The following is a 14,383-nucleotide window of genomic DNA, read 5'->3' on the forward strand; positions in this document are numbered from 1 at the left end:
CAACATTCGAATTATAGGGGTTCCAGAAGAAGAAGAGAAAAAGAAAGGGACTGAGAAAATATTTGAAGAGATTATAGTTGAAAACTTCCCTAATATGGGAAAGGAAATAGTTAACCAAGTCCAGGAAGCTCAGAGAGTCCCAAACAGGATAAATCCAAGGAGAAATATGCCAAGACATATATTAATCAAACTGTCAAAAATTAAATACAAAGAAAACATATTAAAAGCAGCAAGGGAAAAACAACAAATAACACAGAAGGGAATCCCCATAAGGTTAACAGCTGATCTTTCAGCAGAAAGTCTGCAAGCCAGAAGGGAGTAGCATGACGTATTTAAAGTGATGAAGGAGAAAAACCTGCAACCAAGATTACTCTACACAGCAAGGATATCATTCAGATTTGATGGAGAAATTAAAATCTTTACAGACAAGCAAAAGCTGAGAGAGTACAGCAACACCAAACCACCTTTACAACAAATGCTAAAGGAACTTCTCTAGGCAAGAAACACAAGAGAAGGAAAAGACCTACAATAATGAACCCAAAACAATTAAGAAAATGGGAATAGGAACATACATATCGATAATTACCTTAAATGTAAATGGACTAAATGCTCCCACCAAAAGACACAGATTGGCTGAATGGTTACAAAAACAAGACCCATATATTTGCTGTCTACAAGAGACCCACTTCAGAACTAGAGACACATACAGACTTAACGTAAGGGGATGGAAAAAGATATTTCATGCAAATGGAAACCAAAAGAAAGCTGGAGTAGCAATTCTCATATCAGACAAAATAGGCTTTAAAATAAGGACTATTAAAAGAGACAAAGAAGGACACTACATAATGATCGAGGGATTGATCCAAGAAGAAGATATAACAATTGTAAATATTTATACACCCAGCATAGGAGCATCTCAATACATAAGGCAAATACTAACAGCCATAAAAGGGGAAATCGACAGTAACACATTCATAGTAGGGGACTTTAACACCCCACTTTCACCCATGGACAGATCATCCAAAATAAAAATAAATAAGGAAACACAAGCTTTAAATGATACATTAAACAAGATGGACTTAATTTATATTTATAGGACACTCCATCCAAAAACAACAGAGTACACATTTTTCTCAAGTGCTCATGGAACATTCTCCAGGATAGATCATATCTTGGGTCACAAATCAAGCCTTGGTAAATTTAAGAAAATTGAAATTGTATCAAGTATCTTTTCCGACCACAATGCCATGAGACTAGATATCAATTACAGGAAAAGATCTGTAAAAAATACAAACACATGGAGGCTAAACAATACACTACTTAATAATGAAGTGATCACTGAAGAAATCAAAGTGGAAATAAAAAAATACCTAAAAACAAATGACAATGGAGACACTATGACCCAAAACCTATGGAATGCAGCAAAAGCAGTTCTAAGGGGGAAGTTTATAGCAATACAAGCCCACCTTAAGAAGCAGGAAACATCTCGAATAAACAACCTAACCTTGCACCTCAAGCAATTAGAGAAAGAAGAACAAAAAAAGAACCCCAAAGCTAGCAGAAGGAAAGAAATCATAAAAATCAGATCAGAAATAAATGAAAAAGAAATGAAGGAAACATGGCAAAGATCAATAAAACTAAAAGCTGGTTCTTTGAGAACATAAACAAAATTGATAAACCATTAGCCAGACACATCAAGAAAAAAAGGGAGAAGACTCAAATCAAGAGAATTAGAAATGAAAAAGGAGAAGTAACAACTGACACTGCAGAAATACAAAAGATCATGAGAGATTACTACAAGCAACTCTATGCCAATAAAATGGACAACCTGGAAGAAATGGACAAATTCTTAGAAATGCACAGCCTGCCAAGACTGAATCAGGAAGAAATAGAAAATATGAACAGCACTGAAATTGAAACTGTGCTTAAATATCTTCCAACAAACAAGAGCCCAGGACCAGATGACTTCACAGGTGAATTCTATCAAACATTTAGAGAAGAGCTAACACCTATCCTTCTCAAACTCTTCCAAAATATAGCAGAGGTAGGAACACTCCCAAACTCATTCTATGAGGCCACCATCACCTTGATACCAAAACCAGACAGGGATGTCACAAAGAAAGAAAACTACAGACCAAAATCACTGATGAACATAGATGAAAAAATCCTCAACAAAATACTAGCAAACAGAATCCAACAGCACATTAAACAGATCATACACCATGATCAAGTGGGGTTTATTCCAGGAATGCAAGGATTCTTCAATATACGCAAATCAATCAATGTGATAAACCATATTAACTAATTGAAGGAGAAAAACCATATGATCATCTCAATAGATGCAGAGAAACCTTTCAACAAAATTCAACACCCATTTATGATAAAAAAAAAAAACCCCTGCAGAAAGTAGGCATAGAGGGAACTTTCCTCAACATAATAAAGGCCATATATGACAAACCCACAGCCAACATCGTCCTCAATGGTGAAACACTGAAAGCATTTCCACTAAGATCAGAAACAAGACAAGGTTGCCCCCTCTCACCACTCTTATTCAACATAGTTGTGGAAGTTTTAGCCACAGCAATCAGAGAAGAAAAGGAAATAAAAGGAATCCAAGTCGGAAAAGAAGAAGTAAAGCTGTCACTTTTTGCAGATGACATGATACTATACATACAGAATCCTAAACACTCTGCCAGAAAACTACTAGAGCTAATCAATGAATTTGGTAAAGTAGCAGGATACAAAATTAATGCACAGAAATCTCTGGCATTCGTATACACTAATGATGAAAAATCTGAAAGTGAAATCAAGAAAACACTCCCATTTACCTTTGCAACAAAAAGAATAAAATATCTAAGAATAAACCTACCTAAGGAGACAAAAGACCTGTATGCAGAAAATTATAAGACACTGATGAAAGAAATTAAAGATGATACAAATACATGGAAAGATATACCATGTTTTTGGATCGGAAGAATCAACATTGTGAAAATTACTCTACTACCCAAAGCAATCTACAGATTCAATGCAATCCCTATCAAACTACCACTGGCATTTTTCACAGAACTAGAACAAAAAATTTCACAATTTGTATGGAAACACAAAAGACCCCGAATAGCCAAAGCAATCTTGAGAACGAAAAACGGAGCTGGAGTAATCAGGCTCCCTGACTTCAGACTATACTACAAAGCTACAGTAATCAAGACAGTATGGTACTGGCACAAAAACAGAAATACAGATCTATGGAACAGGATAGAAAGCCCAGAGATAAACCCACACACATATGGTCACCTTATCTTTGATAAAGGAGTCAGGAATGTACAGTGGAGAAAGGACAGCCTCTTCAATAAGTGGTGCTGGGAAAACTGGACAGGTACATGTAAAAGTATGAGATTAGATCACTCCCTAACACCATACACAAAAATAAGCTCAAAATGGATTAAAGACCTAAATGTAAGGCCAGAAACTATCATACTCTTAGAGGAAAGCATAGGCAGAACACTCTATGACATAAATCACAGCAGGATCCTTTTTGACCCACCTCCTAGAGAAATGGAAATAAAAACAAAAATAAACAAAAGGGACCTAATGAAACTTCAAAGCTTTTGCACAGGAAAGGAAACTATCAACAAGACCAAAAGACAACCCCCAGAATGGGAGAAAATATTTGCAAATAAAGCAACTGACAAAGGATTAATCTCCAAAATTTATAAGCAGCTCATGCAGCTCAATAACAAAAAAACAAAAAACTCAATCCAAAAATGGGCAGAAGACCTAGATAGACACTTCTCCAAACAAGATATACAGACTGCCAACAAACACATGAAAGAATGCTCAACATCATTAATCATTAGAGAAATGCAAATCAAAACTACAATGAGATATCATCTCACACCGGTCAGAATGGCCATCATCAAAAAATCTAGAAACAAAAAATGCTGGAGAGGGTGTGGAGAAAAGGGAACCCTCTTGCACTGTTGGTGGGAATGTCAATTGATACAGCCACTGTGTAGAACAGTATGGAGGTTCCTTAAAAAACTACAAATAGAAGTACCATATGACCCAGCAATCCCACTACTGCGCATATACCCTGAGAAAACCATAATTCATAAAGAGTCATGTACCAAAATGTTCATTGCAGCTTTGGGGGCTATCAGAGGAGAGTGCAGCAACTGGTCTGTGGCAGGCAGGACAGAGTGAGACCGACACAGATGGTCCTTACCACAGCCTTGCATGCCCCAGCCTGAGAGGTGTGTCCACTTGTGCAGAGGGGGCTAGATGCTGGAACATGGGGTTTGGAGAACAGACCCAGGGAGAGGACTGTTGTTGGCTGTGAGGAGACAGCCTGATGGGACAGGAGTAAGGAAATCTGCACCCGGGAATGCTTGTGGAGGAAACTCAGAATGCTATAGAAGTGAAGCACCATTGTTGAGTGATGTGCAAGGGGCAGGGCCGCCATTGCAACCTCCCTCCCCACGCGCTGGACCCTGACGCCTGGGGAATAGGAAGGGCTCCCACAACCTGGAAGCCACCGCCTTCTCCTCCGCACCATGTCTCCACTGCGGCAGGCACTCTCACAACCCCAACTGCTGCCACCTTTGTGCCCCCTCCTCACTGGGGCAGACTTGTGCGCTCTAGGGCAGCCTTGGGAGCAGACCCCTGCGGGTGGCCCACATGCAGAGGTGGGGCTGAAACCACAGCTGAGCCCCAGGGGCCATTCAACTAAGGAAGAAAAGCTGAAATTTCTCCTTGCAGCTGTGCAAAACACAGATTGACACCCCCACGACCTGCTTTGTAAACTCAGTGCCTGCAGAACATCTGAACAAACAAGTGCTCCTGCAGCCAAGATGGGTCTAGCTTTAGCAGCTATAGACTTTGTGGGCACGTACATGCAGGGGTTGGACCAGGCTAGAGTTGAGCTGCCCCCATAGCGACCAGAGCAGGTCCAAATCCAGGACTACTGCAATCCTGGGACCTGACTTCAGTGGATCTACATTGGTGACTTAGTGAAAACAACATCTGAGAGACATCAGGGCAAACTGCCAGTGTACCCATGGTTAAGGTGTGGCTGAGAACAGTGCCAACAACAGTGTAATCTGATGTAATCTGAGAGCTCACAGAACAGGTGAAATCTGACACAACAGAGCACACCCACAGGTGAACAGCTCTAGAGGAGGAATACTCAGTGACTTCTCTCCTAGTGGGAATGCTCCAATCCTGCCTACATTTCACCACAGATCAGAAACACAGCTAAGAAACAGATCTGAGGGCTTCTACTCCAACAACTAGGGAACAGACCCCCCTCTGACAGGGCAGTGACAACCACAGAGAAAAGGGAAGTCCCTGGTCAATATTCAGTGCAGGCTCTGGCCACCACAACATCAGTCACACCTCCTATCAAGAGGATGATGGCCAGCATGCACTGAGGAAAGAGGTTGCCGACATCTATACTAAAAACAACCTTCACACCAAAAAATATTAAACCCATGCAGGTTACACAGGGATAGTCCCACACAAAGATAGCCCTCCAAGACAGTCTGAGGGTCTGGCATTGGGAGGACGAACCTCCAGAACATTTAGCCTTGAAGGCCAGCAGAGCTTGAGTGCAGGAGCTCCACAGGACTGGGGGAAACAGAGACTACTCTTGGAGGGCATATACAAGGTCTCATATGCACTGGGACCCAGGGCAAAGCAGTGACTCCATAGGAACCTGGGCTAGACCTAACTAGGGGTCCTAGAGGGTCTCCTGGGATGGCAAAGATCAACTCACTCACTGTGGGAGCAAGGATACTGGTAGCAGGAGCCCCAAGGAATATTGATCGGAGTAGCGCTCCCAGCGGTGCACATTTTGGCAAGTACTGAAATTGAAACTATGATTTAAAAATTTCCAACAAACAAAAGCCCAGGACCAGATGGCTTCACAGGAGAATTCTATCAAATATTTAGAGAAGAGTTAACACCAATCCTTCTCAAACTATTGCAAAAAACTGCAGAGGAAGGAATATTCCCAAGCTCATTCTATGAAGCCACCATCACCCTGATACCAAAACCAGACAAATATACCACAAAAAAAGAAAATTTACAGGCCAATATCACTGATGAACACAGACGCAAAAAACTTCAACAAAATACTAGCAAACCGAATCCAGCAACACATTAAAAGGATCATACACTATGATCAAGTGGGATTTATCCCAGGGATGCAAGGATTCTTCAATATACATAAACCAATCAATGTGATACACCACATTAACAAACTGAAGAATAAAAACCACATGATCACCTCAATAGATGCAGAAAAAGCTTTTGACAAAATTCAACACCCATTTATGATAAAAACTCCCCAGAAAGTGGGCATAGATGGAACCTACGTCAACATAATAAAGCTCATGTATGACAAACCCACAACAAACATTCTCAACAGTGAAAAACTGAAAGTGTTTCCTCTAAGATCAGGAACAAGGATGTCCACTCTCTCCACTTTTATTCAATATAGTTTTTAGAAGTCCTAGCCATGGCAATCAGAGAAATAAAAGAAATCCAAATTGGAAAAGAAGAAATAAAAATGTCACTGTTTGCAGATGACATGATACTATACATAGAAAATCCTAAAGATGCTTCCAGAAAACTAACTAGAGCTCATCAATGAATTTGGTGAAGTTGCAGAATACAAAATTAATACACAGAAATCTTGTGTATTCCTACACAGTAACAATGAAGATCACAAAGAGTAAATAAGGGAACAATCTCATTTACCATAGCATCAAAAATCATAAAATATCTAGGAATAAACCTACTTAAGGAGGCAAAAGACCTGTATTCAGAAAACTATAAGACACTGATGAAAGAAATCAAAGATGACAAAAACTGATGGAGAGATATACCATGTTCTTGGATTGAAAGAATCAATATTGTCAGAATGACTACACTACCCAAAGCAGTCTGCAGGTTCAATGCAATCCCTATCAAATTAGCAGTGGTATTTTTCACAGAATTAGAATAAAAATTTTAAATTTGTATGGAAACACAAAAGACCTTGAATAGCCAAAGCAATCTTGAGAAAGAAAAATGGAGCTGGAAGAATCAGGCTCCCTGACTTCAAACTATACTACAAAGCTACAGTAATCAAAACAGTATGGTATTGGCACAGAAACAGAAATATTGATCAGTGGAACAGAATAGAAGGTCCAGAGATAAACCCACACACCTATGGTCACCTAATCTATGACAAAGGAGACAAGAATATACAATGGAGAAAAGACAGTCTCTTCAATAAGTGGTGCTGAGAAAACTGGACATCTACACATAAAAGAATGAAATTAGAACATTCTTTTTTTTTTTTTTTGTGGTACGAGGGCGTCTCACTGTTGTGGCCTCTCCCATTGCAGAGCACAGGCTCCGGACGCGCAGGCTCAGCAGCCATGGCTTATGGGCGTAGCCGCTCCACGGCATGTGGGATCTTCCCAGACCGGGGCATGAACCCGTGTCCCCTGCATCGGCAGGCAGACTCTCAACCACTGTGCCACTAGGGAAGCCCTAGAACATTCTTTATTACCATAAACAAAAATAAACTCAAAACGGATTAAAGACCTAAATGTAAGGCTGGATACTATAAAACTCTTAGAGGAAAACATAGGCAGAACACTCTCTGACATAAATCACAGAAAGATCTTTTTGGATCCACCACCTAGGGAGTGATGAAAATAAAACCAAAAATAAACAAATGAGATCTAATTAAACTTAAAAGCTTTTGCACAGCAAAGGAAACCATAAACAAAATGAAAAGACAACCCATAGAATGAGAAAAAAATATTTGCAAACTAAGCAATCGACTAGCAATTAATCTCCAAAATATACAAACAGCTCACGCAGCTCAATATGAAAAAGACAAACAACCCAATCAAAAAGTAGGTGGAAGATCTAAATAGACATTCAGACATTTCTTCAAAGGAGACATACAGATGGCCAAGAAGCACATGAAAAGATGCTCAACATCACTAATTGTTAGAGAAATGCAATCAAAACTACAATGAAATATCACCTCACACTGGTCAGAATAGTCATCATCAAAAAAATCTACAAAAAATAAATGCTGGAGAGGGTGTGGAGAAAAGGAAACCCTCTTACAATGTTGGTAGGATGTTAATTGGTATAACTGCTATGGAGAACAGTATAGAGGTTCCTTAAAAACTAAAAAAACCTATCATATGATCCAGCAATCCTATTCCTTGGCATATATCTGGAGAAAACCATAATTCAAAAAGATACATGCACCCCAATGTTCACTGCAGCACCATTTACAATAGCCAGGACATGGAAGCAACCTAACTGATGGAAGCAACCTAACTGTCTTCTCTGGTTTTAACTGAGTCTTTTATATAATTCCATTTTGTCTTCTGTCTTAGCATATTGATTTAGTTTTTCTTTTTCTAAATTTGTCCAGCAGTTGCCCTAGAGTTCATGATACACATTTTCTAGTGACCCAAATCCACTTTTCAGGTAATATCAAACTGCCTCATCAGCAGGGAAAGTATATTTTATAACAGAGTATTCCTAATTCCTTCCTTCTGTCCCTTACAACATTGATATCACTTATTTATAAGCTATAATCACTGAATACATGGTTAATATTTTTATTTTGAACAAACTTATTTATCAGATCAAGAAAAAGAAAACAAAATATTTATTTTACTTTATTTTTTCTAATGCTTTTTTTTTCTTTATACAGTTCTGATTTTCTGACCTGTATCTTTTTCCTTCTTTCTGAAGAACTACTTTTTACCTTTCTTGTAAGGCAGACCTACTAGCAACAGATTCCCTCAATGTTTGTTTGAGAAAATCTTTACTTCTCCTTAACTTAAAAAAAAAAATTAGATATTTAGGATTTCTTCTACAAAACCATTTTGGCAAATATTAAAATGTTATACAGTTCTGCATCTGTGGATTCAACCATCCGTGGATTCAACCATCCATGGATTCAACCAACCAAAGATTGTGTAATGCTGTAGTATTTACTATTGAAAAAAATCTGTGTATAAGCAGACCCTTACAATTCAAACCCATGTTGTTGTTCAAGGGTCAGCTGTACTTGCAATTTGAATATAATAATATAAACACAAAAGACAAAATATCCACTGTTAAACAGTGATCCTCCACGACTAACTCTATTTAAATATTGTGGGTTTTATAGAAAAGGTTTTTCAGATTTTTATCAATACTTGTAGTACGTACTTTTATTCTTCACCAAAATCTTCAAGAAATCTAAAAGGCTGATATAAAAAGCAGTTTTTTTTTTTCTTCTTGGATATTCTAAAACATGTTAGCTTAGATTACCCTTTAGATTTTCAGGTCATTAAAGATATACAAATAAAGTACAGAATATTTGTTAACACATTTAGATTAAGTTTGTTCACAATTATTACAGGAAGCCCTTCAACTCTCAGATAATGAGAAAAAAAAATCCTGATGGGCCAAGTTATTTCTTTCTAAAAATAATATACCACATCAATTTTTAAAATAAATCCTTGGACTTCCCTGGTGGCCCAGTGGTTAAGAATCCGCCTGCCAATGCAGGGGATGCGGGTTCAATCCCGGGTCCGGGAAGATCCCACATGCTGCAGAGCAACTAAGCCTGTGTACCACAACTACTGAGCCCATGTGCCACAACTACTGAAGCCTGTGCACCATGACGAAGAGTAGCTCCTGCTTGCAACAACTAGAGAGAAAGCCCGTGCACAGCAACGAAGACCCAGCGCACCCAAAAATAAATAAAGTTAAATAAATAAAATAAAATAAAATAAATACTTAAAAACATTCAGAAAACATTTGTCTTTTAATTGTCAAACAATGTATTTATGTGGTGGAAGAAGATATAAAAGACAACTAATAGAATTTTAAAATTTCAAAATAAGAAATTTTCAAATTAATAATTTATTATTGTCGTTTAGGAAATATGCCTTACTTTTAAACTCAAATTCACTTCAAGTACTTGACATATAATTTAATACCAAAAATAATCTAGCTAAAGTACTTCTTAATATTTATACAGTGTAACTTCTCTGGATAGACAGGTTTCACATAACAGTTTTCAATTAATGCTGAAAAAAATCACTTTATAGTAGTAATCACAATTCACTCATAATGAATTACTAATTTATCTAGGAATTCATGTGGCATAAGAACCAATGAAGGGACTAATCTGATAATTTCCCAGCATACAATTAATATTCCACTTAGTTGCTTTACATGCTTTCATGTGTGTGACTTGATCGACAAAAAATATGTACACAATATTAACATTTTTCTTTTTCTTTCTTTCTTTTTTTAAGAGCAACTCAGTGATTTGGGGGATTAGTTGGTACAAGACAGAGAACATAAAAGGAAAAGTATAAAGTACAAAATAACAGTGAACACCAATACCAGTAATCACCTCATTATTGTTATAACTAAGGATATTATTAATTTTGTGTTATTCACTTTTCTTTAGAACATAAAGTCAGTAACTTGAACCTGAGGTATAGACAGAGTACACACACAACCTTATACAAAATACTTTTTAAAGTCATACTACATTTTAAAATATTAGGAACCAAATACCTGTGCTGACTTGTATTTTAACTTAATGGAACAAGAAGAGAACAATATTCAACCAGGGAAGGTCATACTGATCATGGTAAAAGCTCTTAAGGTGGAAAATGTCTTTTTTTCCCTTTGTACTTACCACAGGCTATACAATGTCCTAAGAGTATTCATTATATGAAAAAATATTAATCACAGCTTTGAGACCTTACTTCAGAAGGAACCAAGGAGAAAGCAAATTAGGTGAAGCTTCATCTTTGTTTTCAAAGAAGTGTTCTTAATTTTTCTTCTTGTAGAAGAAGTTTAAATCAGTTTATTATAAATATATCAAAACCATTACCATTTTAGGTAAAGTCCAGCACTTGATTTATACAAAGTCCATGAAAAGAAGTCAATAGAGATCATCTAATCTTAAATGTTACATCATCCATTCCAGCCCATGGCACAATCTCTCACTTGCAGCATTGTTTAAACGCAAACAAAACAAAACAAGACAAACAACCCCGCCAAAAAAACCCCACAGAAGACAAAAACAAACAAACAAAAAAGGGATGGAGGGAGATAACAAACCTAAATGTTCATTGATATGGAAATGGGTAAATAAATTGTGGTGTAAAAATAGAACTAGCATGTGATCCAGGAATTCCACTTCTGGGTATTTATCTGAATAAAATGAAAACACAGAAGTTGATGGCATCCCCATATTGCTTGCAGCATTATTTACAATATCCGAAATATGGAAACAATCTAACACCCATCAATGATTGAATGAATAAGAAAAATGTGAGATCTATATATATTTTGAAGGAAATCTTACCATTTGCAACAATGTGGTTGGACCTCAAGGGTATTATGCTATGTGAAATGTCAGACAGAGAAAGACAAATATTATATGACCTCACTTATATGTAGAATCTGAAAACAGAGACAAAAACAAAAACAGAGCTCATAGATACAGACTGGTGGTTGCCAAAGGCCAGGAGAAGGGGATGGGTGAAATGGATGAAGGGGGTCAAAAGGTACAAGCTTCCAGTAATAAAATAATCATCTGTATGTAAAGTACCGCCCGGTGACTGTAGTTAATACCATATTGCAAATTTGAAAGTCGCTAAGAGAGTATATCTCAAAAGCGCTCATCACAAGAAAAAAATATTGTAACTGTGTATAGTATTGGTTGTTAGCTAGACCTTTTGGGTGATCATTTTGCTCAGATGAATCATTGTGCTGTACACCCAAAACTAATACAATGTTATGTGTCAATTATACTCCCCCCAAAAAATTGTGGCGTAGTGATAGAACTACATAGCTGTTAAAGTGAATAAACTAAAGCCACATGTATCAACCCAGATAGATCTCAAACACAAAGTACTGAGAAAAAAAATCTATTGTAGAATTATTTTAAAAACAGCATTTATATAAATATTAGAAACACTGCATGGATGCATAACAACTATAGTTAAACAGGAAGATGTGGACTGGAAGGATAAAAACTTAAAAACTAAGCTCTGACTAGTATCTCCCTATAGACTTTGGAAGATAGAAAAGAGACTTGAATGCTCTTTTCTTTTTAAAGAAAGATTTTAATCAGGTTGTCTATATATATGTTGAGAATCTGAGTGTGTGCTATACTATTCCAGTACTACGCTTCACGTTTTGAGTACCTTACAAATGGTGAGACACAGGTAGGCACACAGGATAGCACAAAAGGTTGGAACCTGGGCTCCTACACCATCTTGAGGCTTCAGAGGAAGAATCTCACTAAGCAAACCAAAAAGGACAAGGACTAAGACACCTATCTTCAATGTTCATTAAGCACCTATTAAAGACTAGCCTCAGTGCTAGAGCTTTGATGTAATGCTTCTTAAACTTCGAAACAGTTACAAATACAGGGCCTCCTTTAAATGTGCTGCAGACCGGTGGATTCATTTATTTACCACGTATTTGATATTAACCTCTGTCTCAGTTTCTGCAACTGCAAGATGGAACGAAGTGTATCTGCATAAATTTGTCAGAATTAAGCAATTCATCTAAAGAAGTCTGGCATATAGTAAGCGCCCAGAAAATATCAGGTGCTGCTGTCTTCCTATTTTATTACCAGGCGCGGTTCCAGTCCTTTGGTGAGACGGTGATGATAGAAAAACACAGAGCTCAAGTGTCCGCGGCCCTCTCTGAGATGCGATGACATAAACCCAAGAGCCCCGATGGTCTCACAGAGAGACAGGCTCTCTAACTAGCTAATAAAAACGCTTGTAGCCAGGCCTTTTCCGAGACCCTTGCTGTTCTCCCAGGAATCCGGCCACAGGCATCTGGTGGGCGGCAGGCGGGCTGGGAGAAGGCAGAGGGGAGTAGAGGACCGGGTGGAGGCGGGTTGGGGGCGCGGCAGGAGGCGCGGTCTGAGGAAGAGCCCAGACGGGTCATGCAGACCAGGCTTCGCGGGAGCCTAGCGGGCCAGGGTAGGGGCGCGGCGGAGTGAGGGTTGGAGAGGGGGGGCGGGGCGGGGCGGGGCCGGGGGCAGGCGGGGAAGGAGGGCAGTGCTGGCAGCTTAGAGGCTGAGAGCCTCCGGGACCTTCGCTGGATCAGACCGCGGAAGAGCGAGCCGAGGTCGCCGCCATGCTCGCGGCGGTGGGCTCCCTGGCGGCTGCTTTCTGGACCGTTCTCCGTCCCCGCACTGTCCTGTTGGGGGCCGTCGCCTTTCTCTTCTTTGCTGATTTCCTCAAAAGGCGGCGCCCGAAGAACTACCCGCCGGGACCCCCGCGCCTGCCCTTCGTAGGCAACTTCTTCCATCTGGACTTTGAGAAGGGGCACCTGTCGCTTCAGAGGGTAGGAGTGGGCGAAGGTGCCAGGGCCGCGTCCTGACCCTGATCTGCAGGACAAGGGCCATTCCGGGTACCGAGGGCGGGAGGCTGGGGCGGGGGGGTGTGGGCTCTGAGGCTAAAGCGGGCACCCGGGTAGCTTTGAGCCTCGCTCTCCTCACCAGCAACCAGCATGATTCCACTTCTAGGGATGAAATTTTGTTAACTGTTTACTATTTAAGTGTGCCAGACACGATATGTTCTTTAAGTCATTTAATTGTGTGTCTTGTTACATATTATTGGGACATTGTATTTATACTATAATCACTTTGTATTTTTAATATTATTTTCCTTGGGGGGGAAAAATCCGGTACTTTTCCTCTCAGAGGCTCCGTTTCCCATGTGTGAAATGGTGATACTTCTACCTAAATCCTCACCACTTTTCAAATGAATTGCTCCCATCCCCACAAGGACTGAGCCCCTCACATTCAGCCTCCTCGCCCTGCAATCCACTCTCACTAAAGTAATCATTTTAAAATGTCACTCCTCTGCTTAGGCTTTCTCAAGGCTTCTTGCTGCTTCCCAGCTTTCAGACTCCTTAGGGAGCCACTTGGAAATCTTGCTGTAACCTCTTTCCACTTCTTTATAATCATCTTCCATCAGGGCTGCCTAACTGTGGCCACTCTGAATTCCTTAGAATTCCCTCCAACATCCAGCACTTTCTCAAGCATTTTCAGCTGCTTCCCTGCCTCTCAGCACAGGTACCTTGCTGACAGACAACACTGTGATAGGTGGGTGTGAACATTAAATAAAACAGTGAATGGTCAATATTAATACAGCTTATTGTAGGTGCCCAACAAATAATAGTTCCCGTTTCCCTAGAAATGCCTGGAGCACTTTAAACACAAGCCTATAATACAAACTCAGATTCCGATGGAGAAGGTTTTTATCACTTTCTGGGAGAAACACACATTTGGTACAGGATTAGTCTACAGAATTTTAAAACTAGGCTC

The 14,383-nt window shown here is 39.4% G+C and overlaps 1 protein-coding gene across 3 annotated transcripts in view; it reads left to right on the forward strand.

Annotated features, from left to right (window-relative positions):
* Nucleotides 1-13,106: 13,106 nt before the first annotated feature.
* The window catches only part of CYP2J2 (cytochrome P450 family 2 subfamily J member 2), a 31,592-nt gene continuing 30,315 nt past the window's right edge, over nucleotides 13,107-14,383 (forward strand). For 2 of the 3 annotated variants that reach the window (XM_030870330.2, XM_030870333.2), the window contains exon 1: nucleotides 13,109-13,398. In XM_030870330.2, coding sequence (XP_030726190.1) covers nucleotides 13,189-13,398 — 210 coding nt within the window. In that variant the 5' untranslated portion in view covers nucleotides 13,109-13,188. Of the gene's footprint in view, nucleotides 13,399-14,383 lie in introns of all 3 variants that reach the window. The other variant, XM_030870331.3, reaches the window with a different exon arrangement.

This window comes from Globicephala melas, chromosome 1 (assembly GCF_963455315.2).
Source record: "Globicephala melas chromosome 1, mGloMel1.2, whole genome shotgun sequence".
Lineage (NCBI taxonomy): Eukaryota > Metazoa > Chordata > Mammalia > Artiodactyla > Delphinidae > Globicephala > Globicephala melas.